This window comes from Vipera ursinii, assembly GCF_947247035.1.
Source record: "Vipera ursinii genome assembly, chromosome: 2".
Classification (NCBI taxonomy): domain Eukaryota; kingdom Metazoa; phylum Chordata; class Lepidosauria; order Squamata; family Viperidae; genus Vipera; species Vipera ursinii.
The window spans coordinates 101,400,296-101,425,611 of NC_139513.1; the positions used below are offsets into that span (position 1 = coordinate 101,400,296).

Consider the following 25,316-nt stretch of genomic DNA (forward strand, 5'->3'; position numbering starts at 1 on the left):
TGACTAGACACCAAAGGCGCACGGAGCGCTGTTACCTTCCCACTGTAGTGGTCCCTATTTTTCTACTTGCATTTTTACGTGCTTTCGAACTGCTAGGTTGGCAGAAGCTGGGACAAGTAACAGGCGCTCACTCTGTTACGCAGCACTCGGGATTCAGCCCGCCAAACTTCCAACCTTCCGATCGACAAGCTCAGCGTCCTAGCCCACTGAGCCACCACGTCCCTATATTTTATAAGACTACTATCTGTTAATTTTTGCTATAATTATATTTTGCATCTGTAAATGTCACATGTCAAAATCTTTCTCTCTTGCTTATCCTTTTATTTTCTCAAAACTGTCATACATGGAAAATTAAAAGGAAATAGCTCCATCTCAATTTGGCACAGATAATTCAATTCAAGCCTATAGCAGGAATGTAATTCATTTTTGTGCCCCTGTGTGTTTCAGATTATATCATTTTGAATGCTTGGTCTAGATGAAGAGTTAGGAAAATGATGCACACTACAAGAATATCTTTTGTTTTCAGATAAACTAGATTAAGTTATAATTTCACTTATATTTTTGCATGGATTTGGAACACTTTGCTATTTCTTGTCTTACTGGTATTATTTTAAGTGTTCTGTTTTTGTATTTATTTAGAATGCATAGAAATTTGCAACAATATTAGTTCATATAATGGAGAACATCTGTGATAAATGTTTAGGCAGAATGTGATTTTGTGCAGAGAGGAAGGGTGATTGAGTAATGCCTCTTTTTGCATATGATGGCCATATTTGCCCACAAAATATTTTTTTTTCAGTAAAAGAAATCATTCAGTACATTAGGTCAGCCTATAATGCAATACAGAGAATGTAGTGACATAATATCTCAAGAGAAGAAAAAAATGATCTACAGCTGTAATATGGTTTGCTCATTATTAAATCCAGTACTCTTTTCTTTCTTCCACTCCATCCATTAAATATTATCTCCCCCACACACACACACTTTTGGCATAGCTGTAATATTGGTACTATGCTCTTCGGTATGATTATTAGAAAAAATGCTTTGTGTAGCTCTAAAATCAAAACAAAGTGGATTTAAATAAGAAATCTCATTCGTGCCAAAACTGGCAGGGCAAGTTGTTGCAAATAAACATGCAGGTAATTTGCACTGATGATGTTGCCTTGTTGGGTAATGAAATGTCTGCAAGTTCAGAGAAGACCAAGAACTCTAAAGCAGGTTTAGCTCTGACAGTTCCACCTTTGTTAAAATACTTTCACCTCTGAGCTATTCTACCCTATCTCATGTTCCTAAACACCACTAATTATATTTGTTTATATGGGATCCATTCTTTGTTTCATTTCCATTAATGCAAAACTAAGACTTGTAGGACTCTTGAGAAGGCAACCAAACACCTAACACTACATTATACTGAATTCAATTAGAATTCCACAGTGTCCAGTTGCCATGGACCTAATCAATGCTAGACAATACTGTATAAAAGTTCTAATGAAATCACTTTTAAAAATCTTAAGGAAACGAGTGGACAAAAGTTCGCCTCTTGTTTTGTATAATAATAATAATAAATTCTGCCTTTAAACAAACAATTATTAATATATTAGAATTAGCAAAAAATAATATTACATATAGCCCTGGTTTTCAGCACTTTGTATGTTTTAGGACAATGGATTCAATGATATGTATAATCAGAGCAGTTTTATCTACATGGAGTCTATGACTCCAGTTTTGAAATTGCAAGCTAGAAATAGTAGAGCAGCATATAAGAATTGACAACAATGAAAGAAAAATTGCATTCTATTCCATATTCATAAATTATCTAGAAATCAGGAGAGAGATTACAGCTTTCACTAAAAAAGCTAAATATGGTTCAACAAAAGCAATTATGATATCATGGCACTGAAGTAGAAATATCCCAGTATCACAAGTATAACCAGAAGATTTAATTTGATTTAATAAAAGTGTCACCCCAATGGGAAACTGCTTTGAAAATGAGGGCTATCAAAGTATGATGATACCAGAGTATGGAAGAGTAACATTTTCAGATCCTCTTTTCTTCATTGTAGATCAGTTTAAGATATGAAGACTTAAGGTAACCATTTTGTCTTTAAAGCTCTGCCCAAAATATAAAAAGGGAAAAAATGAATTTAAAATTTTTAGCCCTACCCACTCTAAGGGCTTGGAAAAGGGGTATAGGAGTACTATGAATTGCACAACTGTGCCATAAAAATAGATGCAAATACACAGCTGATGAACACTTGCACTACTGTGCATAATTCAGTTTACTGCATCTAAAAATCCATAACATTGAATCAAAAAGAGACACAAAAGAGAAATCAAAATGTCTCAGAATTAGAACAACTCCACTTTAATGAAAAATGTTAAATGTTTTGGCCTTTGAACTTAAAAAAGATTGTGCAATAAAGATATGCGAAATTATGCACAGAATACGTGAGCATTATTTTTTCTCCTATTCTCATGCTACAACCCAGGATTAACCATTGAAACTGAATGATGAGAGGTTCATGACTTACTTGGGAATAGAAACAAGAATGAGCTACAGCCTTCATATTCTACTGATTACCATTCCGTTCATACATCCTTTCATTCACCCTTCTCCTTTTGTCCTTTCCCTTCCTTTTCTCCTACAATATTCTTTTGTATTCCTCTTCTTATTTATCAGTCCCACTACCATTTTCCTGCTTCCCACTTCTGACCCGGTTCTTTTCTCTTTCCTGACCATTTTAACTGATTTAACAGTCTTTTGCTTTCTAATTTACTTTTCTCCTCTCCTAATTTAACTCCTTCCTCCCATTGCTGTTATGCCCAATTTCTCTTCTTCAGTCCCTTTTTAATAAAAACAAAACAAAAAAAATAACTTCCACCTAGATTCTTTTATAATAATGCTTAACCATCACTGCCCATTCTGATTCTTTAATGCTGAATTTCACAATTCACAGACTGCTTGAATTCCCATTATAATCTTCAAAGGAAGAGGGGGGGAAATGCAACTTTATGCCAGTTTTGATCCATCACTCGTGTTCACCTATCATTTGTGAACAGTGGATTGTGCTGAGGGCTACAAGCAACAACAGTCTAGAAAGCTATAAAGAAAATCACTTAGGAAAGCTTTTATAGCGGTGCTTTTAGCAGTGGCATTACCTTAGCTCCAAAATGCTGGTGACGTTCCTTGAGGGAAAGATGCGTCGAATGTAGTTGAAATCCCCAACAAACAGGCTCCCATCAATGCCCACCGCAAGTGCCACAGGAGCAAGAAGTTTGTTTCCTTCTGCAAGTCCATTGCAACTTGGACAGGAGATACTTCGACGACGACCATTTCCCATAATGCTGGTAATTACTGCTGGTTGTTGAGTTAAAAACTGATTCTCTCCACTACCTTTGTGTAGAATACCTAACAACATGCAGAAAAGCACACTACATTTTATTTTTATTCATGGCATGTTTTGGTTGCCGAATCCTGGGATTGGAATTTATCTGTCTTCAGAGTTTTATTACATGGTTCAGATTGTAAGGACATAGCTTATAAATTTCTGCTAGCCAATGTTTTCATTTCGCTAACTTTAACAAGTCACCTTAACCTTCACCAACATAATACCATCCAGATTTGACAGAGACAATGCTGGAAGGAGGTATAGAATTGAAGTCAGAGACGTTTGGGGGCACTATGTCTTGGGACTAATATAATCTATGTGATATCTAATTCATTTCCTGTATATGGTAACTCTTTGACTAACACAGCAAAAAAGAGACATGTTCTTTATTGAAATCAGTAATGCTCACAATAAAATAGACAATTTAATAGATTTTCCTTAGATCTTTCCCATTCTAATTTCCTATTAAGATATGCACCATTTGGAATAGCATGAGGTTTTTTAATGAATTCAACCCTCAAACCCCACTCATTATCACTCTGAGATGCTAAAGTCAACTTTGAATGTTTGGCAAGGGTATAATTGTTGGGAATTTTTCTCTTCCTTTTTCACAGACCAGGTGTGGTGAACATATTTAAGCCCTGGGAACTGATCAGCTTCTTTGTTCTTTTAAGTGAACGAGTTGAGAGAAAAAATTTCAACCATCCTCTAGCAAAGAGGAAGTCAGAGAATATGCCAAACAGACATTAAATAATGAATTACTTTAAAATGTGTTTCATACTTGACACTGGCAATTTAAACAGTAAAATTTCATTGCAAGGTAGTTTGAATTTTTTATGGAAAGGTGACAGTCAAATTTCAGTCAGCTGATTTTTTTTGTTAACGTTTAATGTGTTTTATAACTTGAACAAAAATTTGGATATGTGAAATAAACTGTGAAAGTCAAATAATGTAATTTAAAGAAAAATAATATTTATTCATTCATTTATTTAAAGATTTATTTGGTGCCTGTGGGTGAGCCTTGCAGGGTCTTGATGATTTACAAGAATACATCAAAACATTCTTTAAAATCTAAGTCTGATATATAAATGTACCCTCTGCTGAGGAAATTTCAATGATACCTAAGATCCAACTTCTTTCAAATATCCTTTTCTCAACTGGTTTCACTGTTACAACATATACATCTGTATGTGAGTTAATTAACAGACATACAAAAATTTTCATTTTGGTCTGTTATTCTGTTAACTGAGATTCTCCATACTTACATTGTGTGCATATCCTTAGCACATTGCTAAACACAAAATCATATTTATGCATGAATGAATGAAACAAAAGTCAAGAGAGTCCTTCCCATATATCAGGGGTGTCAAACTCAATTTCATTGAGGGCTGCATCAGCATTGCAGTTGCCCTCAGGGGGCCAGGTGGGTATGGCCAGGGTGGGCGTGGCCTACTGGGTGGGCATGGCTAGAGTACATAAGGCCTACTGGGTGGGCGTGGCCAGCTCTACATCGTTCGCATCAAGGGTGCCTATGGGGGCCTGGGCAGGAGTGGGACAGATCTGAGGGTCTCTGGCAGAAGGAGGGTCTCTGGGCCAGGGCCAAGGCAGTGGGTGCCGTTCCCTCACTGTTTCCAGGATGGCTTCGCGGGCCACATGAAACCACTTCGCGGGCCAGATCCGGCCCCCGGACCTTGTGTTTGACATGTCTGCCATATATCCTTGTTTGTATGGATTTCGAGTCATTGTTTGTTTCCCACCTCAAACTTAAAGCTGACACAGATTTCTGGTCAGCTGTGACTGGAAAAGGATACAAGGGCTGCAAGTGCCCCTCCCTGGCTTAATACAGTAGCTATGTTCACTTAACGCAGTTAATTAGACCAGCAAATACCTAGCAACTACATTCACACAACATGCTAACCTTAGTTAGTTCTAAGTTTAGTTTCATTTTTGAGGCTTAGCCAGTTTCACAGGCTCAATCCGCATGGTTCTCTAACAGTTCAATGCATTGTAAAAATCTACAAAAGGAATTGTATTATAAGATTAAGTAAGCTATGTGCATGCAGCTAATATCTCAACACAAACAATGCTTTTCAGAATAACACTAAAGGCATACTTTTCTTCATACATTTTAAATATTAAAACATGTTTTAAATATTGGCCCTACAGGGCCTTCTTATTGTTTAGCATCCATGAGATGTTAGCACAACCATTTCTTATTATTCCAAGCACACCTATGAGAATGGAACCTACAGGGATGGGAAAACAGATTTTGCTAAGCTACAGTTCTCTGTATCCTTCAATATCAGTCATGTTGACTAAGTTTTCGAGAATTGTTCACCAACATCTTTAGGGCAACAGATTCCCTACCAAAAAAACCCCACAAATGAATATCAATAAACTTACCACTTTTTATATTAAGGACATGATGCTTATCCAATGACCAACCACCTAGATTTGAAGGGTCAAGTTCAAAGCCTTGCAGTAGAGCAGTCCTTTTCTCCCATAAAATCAGACTGGGACAAGTCTCATACTCAAAGCCCACAGACACTGAAATATATATAGACATATTTTATATTAATAACCATTGTTATGTGAATGACTTGCCATCTACTATGAAATGCAGTTCCCAAGGTATTTTATTTTATTCTACATTATTAAACTTAGATATTTGACTTCATTTGACCCTGAAATTTAACTTGACGTATACTCTGAAGAGCTGTACAAAGCTTTAAAGTTGCAGGAAATGATTGATTTAATAAAGGAAGGAGGGAAGTGATGATGACAGCCCAGATTCTATTTTTAATTAGCTGGCTGCTTCCAGCACTGAAAATACATATCTAAATTTAATACTGTACTTTTGTGTTCATGGAAAAAAGTACAGAATAAAACCCTGGAAATACGTTAAATAATGCACTAACCTGATACCCCATTATCCACTGAGTTATCAGATGGACATCTTGGAAAATATTAAATTATAGATTATTGTTCTTACCAAATTTATGGCTTTCTTGTTCCAATTTGAAAACAGCCTATTTATTATTCACTGTAAGGTTTACTAATTCCCATAAAGTTTCCACATATTATTACATATTGCAGAAACCAACAGGCAATGTCCTGACACATGGATTAGCATGACACATATTGGGAGTTACTGTGAGTAAAGTATGGAATTAGCAACAGGAAGTTCCAGATTCATCTTCACTTCCAGCTTGAGTGACTTGGTCAATATGGCAGACTGGAAGACTGGACAAGTTAGGGCTCAGGAGGTTAATAATACTGTGTCCAAAGACAAAGAGGGCCTAGAGAGTTGGTAAGATTTACTGTCAGGAAATTGCTCAGCCAGACCTCCAAGGAGCAGACGGGATAAAAGTATACTGGAAAAATGGCTGAAACAGCTTTTGAATAGACTATAATAGAACTGGAAGGGACCTTGGAGGTCTTCTAGGCCAGTCCCCTGCTCAAGCAGGAGAATCTATACCATCTCAGACAAGTGATTGTCTAGTCTCTTCTTAACCACTAGGTGGACAGAAGAGATAAAGATCAAGGAAAAGTCAATAAAGAAATAAAAGAACCACAATTAAAATCAGCATGAATGGAAGAGGAATAGAAAGTGGAGCAGAAGTTATAAGCTATATCAGGGTGGAGGAGATAGCCATTATATCAGCATGGTTTTTGACAGACAACTGCCTTTGTAGGAGACCTAATGAAACTGACTTTATTTAAAATGGACCAATGGAGCTGTTTTCCTTTATATGGTAGTAGCAGAGATAGTGGGAAAACATACAGAGCAATGAAAGAGAAAAGAAAAAAAATAAGTAGAACTACTGTTTACTTGAGTGAATGTTAGAAAAATGTTCATCCCTGGTATGAAAAGACAGGACCTGCTAAGGAGATCTATAGGGGACTGGACAAGTGAAGGAGAAGACCCTTGGTAGGGAACTTGTTATGTGGCAATAGGAATGATTGGGAGTTGTGAGCTAGGTAGATAAGGGGGTGGACATGGAGACAGGATGATAATAATGATGGGAAGGAGGAAGTATGGCAGATGAGATGGTCCAGAGGAAGAAATATTGCAAAGTTGTGCCCATATCAAGACAACTAGACTGATAAGCAAGCCAAACTCAGGCACAATACTTCTGAATTCAAGATTTCTTTCCCATGAATGTAGTCTCAGAGATCTGGCTGGATGAGGGGGATTTTCTCTCACTGAAATTTATCAAACAGGGTTTTGTCACTTTCTTCAGTGCTGATGCCAAGATAGGGGAAGTACTGTGGCAGTTATGTACCAGAAGTACCTGTCTATTGTGAAGAACTCTGTTCCACAGATGGCCAGATATGAGGCCATATTTGTGAAATTATATCCAAAGAACAAGCTTGGGGAGGGGGTTGGGGGGTGTTATTGTGCTGTCCAACCCTACATGGCAGCATCTCTCTCTGAGCTGCTTGATCTCCTTGCAAATATAATTATGGATTTACCTGTACTGTTAGTGCAAAATAATTGTCATGGCTGTCATAACAATCTGAAACTTTTTCTTGAGACAAACTACATTGTTGGCCACATGGTAGATCTGCTTCATTTCAAAGCAGAGGAGACATGATCTGGTCCTGGAAGACATCTAAGTGATTTGTTTTTGCCATGTACCAATAATTTTCTAGTGATGATAGGGTTAACTGGATCCCTAACCTCCAAAGTAGGATAGTCCAAATAAGATGCCTATCCTGATATCTGACAGATCTAATAGCTTTCCATACTTGAAAAGTGACATAGGAATCTGGAGAAATTATGTTAAATGTCTCATTGGCCTCTGGAATTCAACCTAGAACTAAGGAAAAGTGTCCTGACAATTAGAACAATTAATCTGTGGAATGACTTGCCTCCAGAATTTGTGGGTGCTCCAACACTGGAGTTTTTAAAGAAGAGATTGGACAATAACTTGTTTGAAATGGTAAGAGTTTACTGTTTAAGCAGGGTTTTGGCTAGAAGACCTCCAAGGTCCCTTTCAACTCTGTTATTCTGTTAACCTATAACAGGCTTGCTTCTTAATGGCCTTTCCCTGTCCACTGATCCCAATGAGCAATTTGATTTTCTGAAGATTTTTAGAAAATCAAGTAGGTGAAGGAACACCTCAAACAATGCTGTTGGAAATCAAGAAATAAGTATAACTAGACAGGGATATGGGGTCATATTCCAGCTTCCTCCAGAAATGGCATCTGCTGATCCATAGTAATATATCAACAATATACCGATGATACTTGCATTTCTAACTCTAGCAAGTTAAATAGTTGCTAATTCAGAAACCTATTCATTCCAATATTATATCCTATGTAATTTGCAATGATACTGTGCTTCCCCAGAAAGGGTTAGGCTTGAAGTCTGGGAGTCCTGCAGACAAGTGAAGGCTGTTCCCGGGAAAGCACTCTCTCAACTTTTTATTCCAGGACAGGATAAATGTTTGCTCAGATAAGAGCTCATGTTCTTATGTTTTCTCAATTCTATGACTGTCATTCATTCTACATGAGGCTGACCTTGAAGATTACTCAACTGTTCCAAAATGCAGCAACCTGCATGTTTAACATTCAGTTCTAATCTTACTTTGTTAGACTACCAGTATATTTTCAAATGCAATTCAAGTGCTGTTTACCACCTTCAAGACCTTTAATGGCTTAGACGTACTTTGAAAGACTATCTTTTCCTGATAATTCTTGCCCAAACCAGACAGCTGGAGAACTTTTGCTTAAGGTCCCAACCTACCAGGAAATGCAATAGGAATGACCTGATGGGGGTGGGTGGGAGTGGATGGGTGTTCTTTGTAAGGACTTCTTTTCTATGGAACAGGATATCTTCCAAGGCAAAGATGGACACTATGCCTTTGGCCATCTGAAAAGCTGTAAAGAACTGTTTTTTTTCCAAAGAGACATCCCGAATGATTCTGGACAAGACCTACTGATATAGGAATTAGGTTTATTACTGTATATATCTTGTGTTACTCTAGTAATGATACTACATTTTATTACACCTACTATAAACCACTTACCATCCAATTGGATGGTAAGGCAGTGCATACATTAAATAAATAAACAGCCATGTATACATTTTATGAATCTGGCTGCCTAGAAATATACTTCATCAGTTAGTTAGGATAGGGAGTGGATCAAAAAGAAGACTAGAAGAAATCTGATTGCATTTAGGAAGATCACTTGTATTCCAATAAAATTCAATAGCTTTCTCTAAGCTCCATCGATCATATCCCAGAAGAAGTGGGATAATCCCATACGCCAAGTTCTCTGACATAGATATGTGAGTCACCACCAACTATGTCCTAGATGCACGATTAATAACAAAATCGGTTTAACACAAGCCAGGATTTGGCTTGAAAGTAGATGTAGATAGGGCTGTGTTGGTGAAGTGACTGAAGAGCACCTCTGCATCTGATCCTGAAGTTATCAGGCATCACATCCTATCTTATCAAAGACTTATCTGCTTTGAGGATCTCTTCTTAGCATCTTGTATATACATACAGTATGCATGCACTGATGATACTTTCTCTGAGACTGCAGTTAAAAGTTTGCAACAGGACTGAAGAGTTGCTTTGATCATTTCCTGAAGAATTCTCAAGTTCCTCTAACAGCTCTTAAAGATATAGACAACCACTTCATAAATTCAGTTAAGATGGAAGACTGGTAAAACTCCCTTATCTTTTACCCAAAAGAAAACATAAATGATGATATGAGCTCACTGTGAGAAATGATCAATTATATCAAAATGTCATTTGAATGATTTTTCTTGTCCTCTCTGAAAAGCTTGGGGAAACTCTGTAAATCAGGCTTTTATCGCCTAAACAATTGATTATTTACAGTCTTTCCCCTTAGTATGTAATATTTGTCAGTAATGTTAATAAAATACTGGAAAAAAAGTCACTGGGGGCGCTAGTGAATGTTTGAGTTTATTCCAGAAGTCACATCTCATGATGGCAATATGTTCATGGCCAACTTCAACCATGGCTCTGGTACATTATTCAAATTTCTATTTTGTATAAAAATTTTGTGACGATACCTTGTCTTGCTAGACTCAATTAGAAACTACAAATGCAGGAGCAAAGCATCCAGAAACATACTCCTGCCCCTTCTTCAATTCTCCTAGCATCTCACTGCCTTCTGTCCACACACACACAAACTTGTGTACTTTTCTTGGGATATAAAAGGAAAAGAAAAATAAATTGTGGATATCAATAAAGAAGGTATTGATTCCTATGTTCCCTATTTAATATTAAGGTAATAGGACTGCACAACCTTACTGGACTAGAGACCCATTTTGAATTATGAAAACATGTCATAGGAATTTATTTATTTTTTTAAAAAAAATCTGTCATAAGTATTTCAGTTCACAGAATGATTGTGATAAGTAACTTAATCAATCAGAATAACTTCTCCAACAGATGCATCATATCATTCTTTCAATTCTTCTCCCCCCCAATAGGTTAAATAAATGAATAGATTTTTGCCCCTGATCAATTATTTTTTCAACCATCATTTTTATGACAGCTTGGGGAACCAATTTGTGGCCCAGAGAAAATTCCAGCAAAATGAAGTTGAAAATATAATCTTTTTTTGTAGTGTTCTCTTTTTCTATTTTTCACCCCTTCTTTTTCTCTTTCTGTTTCTCTGTCTCTTTCTGTCTGTCTTTGTCTCTCTTTGGGTATCAACCTAAAAACCAGGAGATCATGAGTTCTAGTCCTCCCTCAGGCACAGAGCCACTTGGGTGACCTATAGGCAATCTCTGAGAAACATACATGATTGAAGGAAGCACACACAGACACACAAACAGACACAGACACAAAGACACACACACAGACACAGACACAGAGTCAGGTATAACAGGAAGATTAGTGTTTATAAAGCAAAATAATAGCAGGAACACTGGTGCCCATAAGTGTTATATTGGGTACTCCCAGATAGAATGTTACATGCAATATCTATTAGATATTATAAACAAGTAATACATGTGTTATTTCAATAAGCCTTCAATACTAGTTATTTTGACTGAGGGCATCTATCACATGTATTTTGATTAGAGTACTTTTACTGTAACATTGTTGTTGTTTTTTAAAAAATGTTATTTGTATTATGCCCATTTTACTTTGTAATTGGGAAAGTTATAAATACTGTCTAATCAATAAACAAAATAAATGATAGCTGGAAAAAATGCTGCTATTGTGGAATAATGGAAGCTGTCTATAGGTATTTTCTATTGTCAGTACAGATCACAGATTTTTCTTTAACTTAAGAGCATTTGTTGAAAGCCAGCACTTAAAAGTTACATGATTTGAATCTAGTGATCATACCTACAGCATCCGAGAGCCCGTAAACATTCTGGCCATAGGCATCTGTTTTATCCCAAATGAAAGTATATGCCAAATTGGGAGATGCTTGGAATGACTTTTGGAAAAGATGCCCTTCCACTGCTACCATGAGATGAACTTTAATTAAGTTCAGAGGCACAAGAGATTGTGTCATGGTGATTTTAAGCAAGGATCTGTATCCAGCAGTACGGGAACTCAGATAGCAGAGCTTTATGTTGGCACCTGGAATCTCAATTTCTTCATGAAGAACCTAAATAAGGAAAGAGAGTTCATATTAAATGAGTGTGGTATGGAAGAGATTTATTTGGTTCGGCTCATGGGTTGTACTTGTAGGTTAAAGTAAATATGCTAGGAAATTTTAGCTTGCCTTCCTGCAATGGTAAGACTTAGGATAGGACTTCTGGATTAGTCATATTTTGGGCACTGTTATTGCTTCTTTTAAAATCCACACCGTTGGCAAAAGCATCAATAAGAATCACAGATCTGGTTGCTAGCTTTATGCAAGAAGGCCCCATGAAGCTGTAATGGTATGAAGTTACAACTACCACTGACAGTCATCTCAAAGTAGCAAGGATGCCTAAGGGGGTGGGTGGGAAAAGCAGAATAACAGTAGCAATGAAGATGATGGAACGCCCCCTTATCAGCTGGGTATGCCACATGCCTTAGCTGCATGTATTATGTTTTTGCAAACATGCCAAATAGGATGCTTGCTCAAACTTGAATCTGTGACAACTTCATGCAGAGCAAGAATGGAGATGGGAGATGTGTCAGATTTTTGTTTTGTTTAGATTAAAAGAGACATGTAGGCGAGAGGAACTGAACTCTCCCCATGCTACTCCTCACCTCTTCCCATAGCTGTTCTCCATAGCTCTCCTAGAAGTTCCCTTCTAGTACTGCATCTTGGCTGAGGAGAAGGTGCCTGGGCAGGCAAAGCTATTTGGGGGAGGAGGCTTCAGCACTTGTGTATCTGCTCTTTACACTCTAGAATCAACTCTTTTGCTATGTGATTGTGGCAAGGGGAAACTTGCCTGCTGGCCTTATGCCTAGCTTGACCTGCTCAATGGGATTTTATAATCTAGGGAGAAAAACTGGATAAAGTTTAAGGTTTTCAGAAGAATCTGGTACACAAAATGAACAATTTTACATTTTACACAGGAACATTTCTGATGAACATTTCTGCATTTATATCTAGAAGAAGCAAGTGCTAAATTAGGAATCTGATGCTACAGATAAAGGATTTGTCACGAACAATAGGTACAAAGTCAAAGAGATATATTCTATTAAAATGCTTTGAGACTCTCTGAAATTTGTGGGTAATACTTTTGTTGTCTTTATTAATGTGCTCAAGGCTTGGATTTTGAAAACCTTGGTTCCCAATTCAGCACATAAATGTAATATTCATGAAAAATGTCTAAGCAAGCTTTTGTCCCAGAATTGTACTTTTCCAAGTTCAAAGAATGGACAAATGCAACTGAATTTGTGTAGGTGTTTGTGACAAAGAATATACCCAAGCCAAATATTAATGAATATTGCCAAACACATCATAGCCATATACCAATATGTTCTGCCTTTATCTCTGAATGCATATATCTGCATCTGTTTTATATTTATGAAAAAAATGACAATATAAATATTCAAAATAAGTGGTATTATAAAATGCGAATTAAATCAATATAATTGTTATAGGGCTGTTATTAGAAAATAATTGTTATAGGGCTGTTATTAGAAAATAATAACAATTAGAAAATAATTGTAACTTTTTTTTCCAATTTTAGCATCTATGTTTGATACCTGAGTCTCTGGAACAATTGAATTTCGACCAGGGGCATCACTAAAAAAGGTGGAAAGTGGTGATGAAATTATAACAGGATCCGGTCTGATAAAACCACTTAAGTCACAGCTGGGAATAGAGTTCTCTTCAGTTTTCATAGTGAGGGTATCCATTGCATAGAAGCTATTCCACGGTAGCCACACTGTCCTCTCTTGACTCATGAATGGGGCTCGTTCAAAATGAAGAGTTAGAGATCCTCCTCCATTTGCAATCAAATCAAACCTAAAAGAAGTTGGAGTCTACATCATGAATAATTCTAGAACAAAGACCCAAACTAATCAATAAAACTAGAAAGAGGACCACACCCAATACAGTTCATTATACAATTTCTTAGATTACATTTTACTGTATTCAAAACTTTAGCAGGACAGAATTAGCTACACCCAAGTCCCCAAAATCATAACAACAAAGCAGAAAAAAAATATCCGTGGATCTCAAATGTAAAGATCACTCCAAAGTCCAACACAACAAAAAACAAAATGTGAAGAAGCCATTCAGATATTCTGTTGCCAAGTTATTTAAAAGTTTATATCAAAGATGGACCGTCGATGACTCACGAATTCAGTATTTCTGACCCCAAATTTAGTATTTCTCACAGAGGCTCTTTTGGCTAGAGTTACTTGACAATGTAGTTCAACAATAATTGAAAGCCTACAAATTCCCCCTCCCTAAGTACTGTATAGCAATTCTACTGAGCTCAAAAACAGTTGGTAATCACTACAGTCTGCGTATGTATTCTGGAGTGTGATTGTACTGTGCATTCTATAAAACAATTGTGCTACTGCAATTCAGATTAGTTTCCAAAAGTCCTTTTAAGTCACCCTATAAATAGTATGTTAGAATGGCAAAAATGTACTCAGAAGTGATTAAGATATTTATTAAAGAAATCAGTTCTGCTTTTTCTAGAATAGGGTGCAAGAATCTTATAATTTAAAGCTAGGAAAAGGGTCTCTCTCTCTCTCTCTCTCTCTCTCTCAAAAGGTAAAGGTTCCCACGCACATGCATGCTAGTCGTTTCCGACTCTAGGGGCTCATCTCCGTTTCAAAGCCAAAGAGCCAGCGCTTGTCCGAGGACGTCTCCGTGGTCATGTGGCCGGCATGACTGGACACCAAAGGCGCACGGAACGCTGTTACCTTCCCACCAGAGTGGTCCCTATTTTTCTACTTGCATTTTTACGTGCTTTCGAACTGCTAGGTTGGCAGAAGCTGGGACGAGTAACAGGTGCTCACTCTGTTACGTGGCACTCGGGATTCGACCTGCCAAACTGCCGACCTTCTGATCGACAGGCTCAGCGTCCTAACCCACTGAGCCACCGCGTCTCTATCTATCTATCTATCTATCTATCTATCTATCTATCTATTAATTAATGTAGCCTAATATACAGCAGGATAGATTAGTACTCTAAACAATGAATCCCCACATTCCTTTCACAATTGTGAAAAGTAACTGGCTTGTAATGGTTCAAATTATTAGTCAAACATAGATTTCAAGTGCTAGAAAGCACAGGACTAACAAACCAATATCAAATCTGAAATTAGCTAAAACTGTTGTGATTTAAACCCAGCAGCAGTAGAACTATCTTTACATACAAGTTTATGGCAAAGGGAAGAAAAATCTTAAATTTTCAAAATAGACACATTATTCTTTGTGCTGAATTAGTTCCAGAACTGGATAAATATTTTGGTCTAAAAATGTAAAATAGTAGGTATTTGTTTCTAACAAAGCCATCAATATTGTGGTTTTAGGACTTATAGGAATGAAAATATGTGTGAGAAAACTGAGCCCTTACAGCAGATATGTCAAACACAAGGCCCGGGGGCCGGATCCGGCCCACGAAGTGGTTTCATGCGGCCCACGAAGCCATCCTGGAAACAGGGAGGGAATGGCCCCCACTGCCTTGGCCCTGGCCCAGAGACCCTCAGATCTGTCCCACTCCTGCCCCCATAGGCACCCTTGATGTGAATGATGTAGAGCTGGCCACGCCCACCCAGTAGGCCATATGCACTCTAGCCACACCCACCCAGTAGGCCATGCCCACCCTGGCCACACCCACCCGGCCCCCGAGGGCAACCGCAATGCTGATGCGGCCCTCAATGAAATTGAGTTTGACACCCCTGCCTTACAGCAACTGGGTGGGGCTGGAACAAAAAGAGCAATATGACTAAAGAGCTGTCACAATGCAAACCCTGCCCCATAGCTGACATTTTTGACCTTAACCCTTTTCAGTACTTACTGCACCTAAAGTAAGAGGTAACATCAAGGCTAATGTATTATGCTCAACTATGATTCGCTTAATCACTGTTTATTGAACAAACAGTGGAAACACCACCAACTAACTTTACAACACATGCTATAATATAAGCAAGGGCTTCAAAAGTACAAACATGCTAAGAGTTCAGAGGCAGGCAAAGCCAAATCAAAAGAAACCACATTATGGCTTATTCTGTCCAGTTCCTAAAACAAACAAACAAACAACAAAGCAATACCACAAATCATGTCTTGCTCTATAGGGAGAAGTAGAAAAAAAATGAATATAGCTCATTAGTTTCCAAAAGTGCAACAAGGTTTTTGTTTCTCTTGGGTACTTTCTTGAACTATATTAAATTAATTTGTTAAGTGATATGGCTCAGGACTCTCTCTTTAATTCTGGTCTTTCTGATCGCAGGAGATTTAGAGCTGGTATCATCTGTAACACAATATCTTTTTCCTCCAAGCATACATAAAAAAGTTAACACGCTCATTCTCTTGACTCAGGGAAGTTTGTGATTAAGACCTCTGCTGTGAACCAAGATCAGTTATTAATGCAAATGTGGCCATGATATATCATAAAGCACTGTATGATGTGTGGTTTCCAACATAGAACTGCTATAAGCAGCCATTAAAACCATCACAAATGCCTCCATGCCATGTGGCAAAACTGAATGACAGCTTTGAGCAAACAATATTAGTAAATTTATAATGAATCACACAAAAGCCCTGAATCTCCATTATTGCTAAGATGTTTGTTAGCTCAGTGTTGAAGCAGTGACCCCAGCCCCCAACAATGGCCCTGTTATGGATCAGTACTCCAATGACTTTTGTAGACTACAATTCACATGTACTGCAGCAAATAGTTTCAATGCATTATTTCATGTAAATACATCATTTTATTGTTACATCCAATAAATTAGATAAAGTATGACACAGTATTTTTGTTGGAGCTAATTCTATGTGCCTTTCCAATCGAATGATGAACAGAGAAACAGGACACGGCAGGGAATTGTCTACGTTTATTCAATTACACCCTTTTAATATGTTTTGCCTCAAGAAACTCTAAATAGAGCTGATTTTTTTAGAAAGGAATGGGACAATTGGAAAACTAAGAAATTGCACTGTTTTATGAGTCTCCCCCCAAAAAAAACGAGTGTTAGCCTGCCTTGAATCTCAAAATTAAATGTTTCTGGGTCTCAGCTGGATACTACTGTAGTCCACAAATGTTTTTATAGATATAATACAGCTTCTGCGAGAAAAAGTCCAACTGCTATCACATTATTTTCAGAAGTCAATCCTTTCAAATTTACTTTCAGCAAGTCTTCAAAACACCATGTGAAAAATTACTTTCTGCTTTCTTGATAGCCCTTTGCCCTAGTGGGAATTCTATGCATGATACCACATGGCTTCACTAGATAGCACCATCTGTTAATCTGCACAGTTATTGCTATACAAAATAGTTTTGTGAATGAAGTGAGTCAACTTACGTGCCATCCTGGCGAGTGATGGTGTAGCCATATTTTGGATACTTGACAAATGACACATTGACTCCAACAAGTGGGGTTCCATCTGTAGTCACCACTTGGCCCCTTATCAGAGATACCAGGCTGGAAAAGAAATGAAATTCAATGCCAGTGCTCAAGTAATACTTTGGGGAAGAAAATTATCACAGCTAGGTGAGTTTCTTCTGGCATAAAAAATGTTCATTCTTGACTTGAAATGAATTTTGCTTGTTAAAAGCTATAGCAGCTAAATGAAACAGGAGTTGATCACTTCCCAAATGTAGATGGGCTTTAGAGCTATATACACTTTTATCTGAACAGCAATCCCTCCATTTCTCAGATATAAGTACTGGGCTGTAAGGAGAACTGCCTCTTTGTTTTCTAATGCTAAACATGAAGGGGTCTTAATAGACTAACATTTAAAATATAGAACATAGAATTGGAAGGGACCTTGGAGGTCTTTTAGTCTAACCCCCTGCTCAAGCAGGAGATCCTGTGCCATTTCAGACAAATGGTTATCCAGCCTCCAGTGATGGGGCACTTCTTCTGAAAACAGTGTTCACCTGCTACTAAATTTCTCTTTAGTTAATTCCCATCATTTCTTGTCTTGCCTTTTGGTGCTTTGAAAAATAGTTTGACACCCCCCCCCCTTTGTCTTTCTGGAGCCCCTCAAATATCAGAACACCGCTATTATGTCTCCCCTAGTTTATTTATTAATGCTACATTCAGATTCCCATGAAGAATAACTCAGAAGGATTCAATCGTTTCTAATCAGTGGCTACGCTCTTGACTAAGATGAAGATGTATTGCAGCTACTGCAGGCTAAAAGCCTTCTTTTCAAAAGTTATCATAACTGTACAAAGTGACATGTATTGTTCAGGTTCCTTTTTGGAAAATAAAATAAATTTAAAGAAATTTAGTTTAGAGCCCACTGAATTAACGATTGGGTTATCTGGATTAATGTCTTTGCTAATATTATCTACATGCTCTGTCAGAAACATTGACTCCAGAAACATCAATTACCTTTCAAAGAATAAAGCAATTCACAGTCCATAAAATTTTGTCATCATATTTAATTAGTGATTTTTTTTAAAAAAGAACCAATTGTTTGCCCTTAGGTTTTCAACTTGTTCCACTAGGGCTATAAAATCCTATCTACTATCTGACCCTGCTGTCAGATTAGATTCTTCTGATCATTCCAAAAAATGTCTGGAAACTGTGCAAAAAAATGCAAGGGGAAGTAAGTGCCCCCCAACCCCCCATCCTTAGTCAAAAGGAGATTTGTGTGTAGAACCCAGAAATATATAAATTTTGTCTGGGCATATTATTTAAGTCTTTAAATTTAATTTTCTTAGGGTAGATGGATGATCAAGATATCACTCTACCCAGAGTTTCTGGTGAAGAAAACTGTTCCATCTAAAATGAACTATTAGAATTACTGGCTCTATTATTTTATATTAGAATAATATAGTGGTTACCAATGAACATATACTTGATCTTGAAGAAAAAAAAGAACACAGTTTATTCAGAGAAAAGTAAATAAAAAGTAAATAATCTAAAAGTGTCTAGTGAAACGTATAATCAGTTTTTACTGGTGAACAACATCATGGTTCAAAATGGTAAGCATTTAAAATGTTAAGAGTAGGAACAACAAAATATACCATATGTTAACAAATTTATTTAAATTGGAGATTATTAGCCTCTTATTACCTTCTAATGAAGGCAATATTGTTCCTGTACTTAGTTAAAATTTGAAAAATAAATGTCATACACATAAGATAAAAAAAATCTATATTTGCATATCTTAACTGTAGATGGATTCTAGAGCATGTTTTTTAGGAACCAAGCTCCATTCGATACAGCAGTGCTTATGTTTAATATCCATCCAAAGGATTGCACGAGTAGGCTGCAATTCTAAACAAATCTACCTTTGGAATATGCAGAGCTGAATCTGATGGGATGCGTCAACAAATATGGGATAGGTTGCATTTTCATTTTTGATAAATCAAATATCACTTCATCATAATCTGCCAGCTATTATTATATGCCAACAAAAGAGAATATACGTAGCTCAGTATTCTCTGTGAATTGTGGAGTCCTGCATGTTCTCTGAGCTTGGTTGTTTGCTTGCAGACGTTTTGAACCTGATTAGGTAACATAATCAGTGCTAGTGAGTGAGGGCTTTGCTCCCTGATCCTGTACAATACATTGCACTGACAGTTTTGGTAAGGGAGTTGTTGTTTTTTTTCCTTAGTAGTTCCTTGATTAGGGTATTGCTTTCTGCTTGATTGTTTGCCTGGTGTTAATCCCTGCTTGCTGTTGGTTGCTAGAGAGAATGTCCTCTATCTTTTTGTTTCTTTCTTATATTTTTAAATTATCTCTTTTGAATGGTATGTAAATGTGGTTTATCTCTACTGTCTATTGATGTCTGATGTGTCTGAATGCCAAGCTTTCAGGAATTCTCTAATTTTTCAATTTAACATGGTCTAGAATGCTTATCATTTCCCAGTTGAAACTACGGTTGAGTCTGTCTATGTGTTTTGAGATTAAGGAGTTTTCATTGTGTCTTCTGACTGCTAGTTGGCATTCATGGATGTGCTCTGCAATATAGTGGCTATTGCAGTCCTTGCACTGTATGTTGTAAATGACCTTTTCTTTTTGGACCACCTTTAGCTGGTTTGCTTGCAATGATGATATCGTGTGGTTGTAATAGTCTGTTGGTTATTTGTAAGATGTTTCTGATGTATGGCAGTGTTATCCAAGCATTTCGTGTTAGTTGTGCTGTAGTGGATTGAGCAGTCAGGCACTTTTTGATAATGTGTATGTGTGTGTATAAGAAGATAGCTATGAAAGTAGCTATGAATATTATTATATATTTGGGCAATAACCTTTTGTTGCTGAATATAGGTTGATGCACATTAGCTAAAAACATGGACAAAAGAACTTTTATTTTGAATGGCAAACTATTCTGGCCATATTATAAAATAGTTTGAATTCTGAATTTTAAAAGAGATATCATGTGACACAGAAGATTTATGTATGAGCCATGCATAGCTCTGCGTCTGGTGGGCACCTGATCCAAAGCCACTCTTCGGATCAAATCAATAATAGATAATCACTGTAACCATAGTAATAATATAACCATAATTTTCAAACAGGAAATTATGTTGTTCATATCTTGCAAAATTGTATTTGGGAACTCTTTTGCCTTCGGTAGAGCACAGTGATGTCCTTAAGGCATCTTGGGTAGCTGAATAGTTACAATAAAATGGAATTTACTATTTGTTTTTTCTCTTAAGTTCCCTCCCATAAAGTGGCCCAGCTGGTAAATACAAGTTTGCACATTTATCATTCCAACAAGTCTCAGGAAACATAGGGTTAGCTCCTGAATGATTTCGGATTTCCTTGTTAGACTTAGAAATACCTGACTTTGGCAAATTACAGTTTTCTATAAGCCTGAGCTGGTTGCTCCAGGAAAAAAAAGGGGGGTGGATGGAGGAAATTGGAACAAAGAGGATTAGAATGAGAAGATAGCTATGAAAGAAAAAAAATGCTGTGCCAGTTCCTCTCACTTTGATTGCTGTGAAATATTAAGGCCCATCTTAAGTCCTATCCAAAAGAAAAGAGAACCATTTTTCTGTCAAAAAAAAAAGAAAAGTAAAGTAAAAAATTGTAGTTCCTTTAAGATATGGGGCTTGTTAACTGAACTTGAAGAGTGAGGGTAGATTTCAGAAGACAGAAGAAGGAAAATTAAAGAAATGACATAAAAGAAGGAAAAAGTTGGAAAGGAGGGAAGGTCGGTCTAGAGTTGCTGTGGGACACAGAAACTTGATTCTGGCAGCATGTAAATTTGTGTTTGTAAACATATGCTGAGCAGGATTACTGAAGATGTCCTCAGTAGCAGTGAAAGGGAGGGAAAAATGTTTTGGCAGCTGTTGAGAAGATTCCAGAGGGATATCAAGCCAAAAGAAAAAGGAAGGAAGAGGAAAATGGTTAGACTCCTTACATGTGAACTGCCAAGTAGCCAGTGTAAGAAAAATTAATGAGCTTAGCAGAGAGTCTCGCGAGGGGTCTGAAAGGTTGGGATGATGGTAGCTGCAACTGCAGTATGCCAAAGCCTATAGACAGTCATAAAACCAACAGCTAGTTATACCAGCAGAACCCTAGTCGAAGAGAAAAAGAGCTCAACAGTGGGTAAAACAGTGAGCGAAAGACAAGTGAGGGAGAGAGAAGCAGCGGGGTCAAGAGGACATGTGCCTTATAAGGCCTTAAGAAGCTGTGTACCAGCAGTATGAGGCATTTTAAGGGAACTGGGATTGGTTATTATATTACAGTACACTATAATACACTATATTAGCAGTCAATACAATCTGACCTAATGCCAGGTACATAAAAGGTAAAGGTAAAGGTTCCCCTGCACATGCGTGCTAGTAGTTTCTGTTTCTAGGGGCTGGTGCTCATCTCCGTTTCAAAGCCGAAGAGCCAGCACTTGTCCAAGGACGTCTCTGTGGTCATGTGGCTGGCATGACTAGACGCCAAAGGCGCACGGAACGCTGTTACCTTCCCACCGTAGTGGTCCTTATTTTTCTACTTGCATTTTTATGTGCTTTCGAACTGCTAGGTTGGCAGAAGCTGGGACGAGTAACAGGCGCTCACTCTGTTAAACGGCACTCGGGATTCGACCCGCCAAACTTCCAGGTACATAGAAAGGATCAAAGCAGAGTAAATCAGAGGGGATCAGTTGTATGAAGTGGCTCAGAGTAGCCAATCCAAAAGTGTCACCATAGATCCAGATGAAGCAAGAGTCAGAATGTGACACTGGTGGCGATGATATGCAGTATCAGAGAGCTTCCAGGACCCTGATGGTCAAGTCTAGCTGACAACAGATACCATCCCCGCAATAAGGACACCAAAGTAGTAGCTGCTGATGTGTAGGACAGAATAGGATAGATAGAAGAGATAGAATAGAAGTTTTTTTTTATTATACCATTTATATCCCGCCCTTCTCCGAAGACTCAGGGCGGCTTACAAGCTTAGCAGTTAGGGCTTAGGAAGAACAGTAAGGCAGACCTTAGGGCTAAATAAAATAGAATAAATCTTAGAAGATTGAAATATAGACGCTGACTATAAATTAGAAAATGATGGGATGTCTTTCTTTTGTAATGAAAACATATTTTTTAAAAAATATTTTTCATGCAGAATTGATATGTATGTATGCTGCATGAAATCTATACCACCCTAAGGTTGTGACAGATTGGCCATCATCATCCAAGCAGAAGACCCTGAGGTTTTCTTTCTAATTATGCTCTCCATATAATGAACTCTGAACATGTACCAAAATCTAAGAGTTTGATCAAGGAGTTAAGGAATAAATAACATCAGCCAGGCTTATTGTATGGATTGTACAGTATTTGGAATTCTGTGTATATGGTTTACAGATGTGGATTTATTGATTGAATGATGGAAGTTTTTTTATTAAAATCTTCTAACACTGCTACTCTTTGGGTTTGGGAAGATCCAAAGTATATTCATTTCTATTTTTTCCCTAGCTTAGCTAAAGGGAGAAGAGAAGGATGGCAGGAAGGCAAGAAGGAAGGAAGGAAGGAAGGAAGGAAGGAAGGAAGGAAGGAAGGAAGGAAGGAAGGAAGGAAGGAAGGAAGGAAGGACAGAATAGAAGGGGGTGTTTCAGGAGGTTCAGCATGATTGATGGCAATCTGTTATAATTATCTTTTGCTGGGTAACCCTTGAGAGAAGGAGTCTACCAGTAAGCTTTTAACCCTGCCTTGTCTGCAAGTCACATATGGATATGTGGCAAAGCTCAAGTTGTCAACTGTGCTTCATTTCAGCAAAACTCTTTTGTAAAAAAATTAGAGCTGTCACCTTTTACCAAATTTGGGATATGTTCCTCTGTCAATCTATCTGATGTAGGACTTCCATTTCCAATCAACGGATATTTAGCTTTCATGATATTTAGACTGGTTAAGTGCAAACAAGGTTTAATTATTTAAAAATCCAGGTAGTATTTATAGCTTATTAACAAAGTCCTAATGCAACTAAAGGATAAACAGGGCCAAAATCTGAAGAAAAACAACCACCACCACCAACCTCTCAAATTCTGTATCAATGCTGTGTTTTCATATTTAGAATAATTGTGTGAGACATGAAATATATTCTTTCTGAGAGCCAGAACATATCGGACTCTCATTAGTGTCATCATATTATTTTCTCATTTTAAAGCTGGGATTCCTTTTTCTTTCCGAGCTTCCTGCATGCAATAAATCCAATGCTAGTCCTTTCCCATATGGAGACAGTATGCGAAGCCAGCATCCTGACATAAAGGCAACATTAAAAAATCATGACAAAAAGCCCAGAATGAGATTTTTAGCATGAGACAGAAAAGAATTTCACTAGTGAAAGCTGCATTCCATGTTAAACCACTATTGAAAACCCCTGCCAAAAAAAAAAAAAAGCTCCCGTGCCTTTACAGACTTGTATATTTAGTTATTACCTGCTATTGAAGGGGTTTTCTCCTGGGATTATATGAGTGCTGTCTTTCCCCACTAAGAGCTTAATTCGATCATAGAATGACTTTACAGCTTCTGAACCGGAGTGGCTTTGCTGTATAATGTCTAAGGGATCACGTGAGCCATGGCAGAGAAGACTATTCTGACAAGTCGACTGGAGGCAGCAATCTGGATCCAAACAATCAGTGAGGCCATCTGCAAGGAAGAACACATAAGCTATTTTCCCCAGTCACTCGATTGTACCACTGCTTACAGCTCACCATTGCTTCCTTACAAGCTGAACAATGGCATTGCTAATCTCAGCACATTTAACTTTAGATATATACTGTATATACCCAAGCATTTTCATCAACATGGTAACTTTATTATACCAAATTACCTCTGTTACTGCCTTAAGGGTCACTACAACAAATGCCAATGTAAGTCGTTAAAGATATGATTCTCAATTTTGGAATGAACTTTTTCAGCTTTGCGAAAGGCCCAAATCAGTTTTTCTGTGAGGCTCCAAAGTCTGGGATGTGCAGATTAAACTAAAATCCTGCCCATTTTACTACTCATATTAGTAGGGCAGTAGAATATTCCACTCTATATGTTATTTTATAGACCAACAATAATAACAACAATTGTAATTTGTGTTCATAATGTCTCCTAGAATATAATGTCATAATAGCAATAGCACTCACACTTATATAATGGTGCATGGTGCTTTATAGACCTCTCTAAGCACTTTACAGAGTCAGCATATTGACCCCAACAATCTGGGTCCTCTTTTTTACTGACCTCAGAAGGATGGAATTTTGAGTCAGCCTTGAGCCAATCAGGACCGAACTGCTGGCAATCGGCAGAGTTAGCCTGCAATACTGCATTTTAACCACTGAGCCACCATGTCATAATGTCCTATGGATATAATGCCTGTGTGTGTGTGTGTGTGTGTGTGTGTGTGTGTGTGTGTGTGTGAAAGTCTCCTACAAAGCACAGCCTTTTCATATATATTCCTCTAAAATAAATATTTGTTAATATAGATTGTCCATTAATCAAGTTTTAATAAAAATGATCCTCCTTTGATTCTTTAATAACATATTTTCTCAATGAAGTTACTTCCGTGCATGGTTTTAAATATCATCTCTCTGTGTTTATATATAGCTTTTAATCATCTTTTTCCCCCAGATTTGTTATGTGTGGCAGCCAGGGAATGATTATCTGGCTTTTACTGATAGATCTCTGTGACTAAAAACTCCAATGACAAGATGGTTGTTCAAACCTGTTTCCCCTGGAACATATCTGAAAGGTTTTAATATACTCAATCCAGAAAATTTAACAAATTATTATCTATCATATGTCTTTATGATGGAGTGAGCTTTTCCTAAAAAAATAGATGATGGATGTTGGGGTCTGATGAGCTACGAATCTGATTAGGTATTTTGAAGACTTATGCCATGTTCAAGATTCACCCATGATCA

General features: G+C 37.4%; 1 protein-coding gene across 5 annotated transcripts in view; it reads right to left on the minus strand.

Moving 5' to 3' along the window:
* TENM2 (teneurin transmembrane protein 2) overlaps positions 1 to 25,316 on the minus strand; it is a gene marked incomplete at its 5' end in the record, with an annotated part of 931,826 nt that overhangs the window by 63,349 nt on the left and 843,161 nt on the right. For all 5 annotated transcript variants that reach the window (XM_083351308.1, XM_083351307.1, XM_083351306.1 and 2 more), the window contains 6 exons: positions 3,160 to 3,409; positions 5,793 to 5,936; positions 11,732 to 11,999; positions 13,541 to 13,802; positions 17,318 to 17,437; positions 23,841 to 24,051. In XM_083351308.1, coding sequence (XP_083207434.1) covers positions 3,160 to 3,409; positions 5,793 to 5,936; positions 11,732 to 11,999; positions 13,541 to 13,802; positions 17,318 to 17,437; positions 23,841 to 24,051 — 1,255 coding nt within the window. The remainder of the gene's footprint in view (positions 1 to 3,159; positions 3,410 to 5,792; positions 5,937 to 11,731; positions 12,000 to 13,540; positions 13,803 to 17,317; positions 17,438 to 23,840; positions 24,052 to 25,316) is intronic.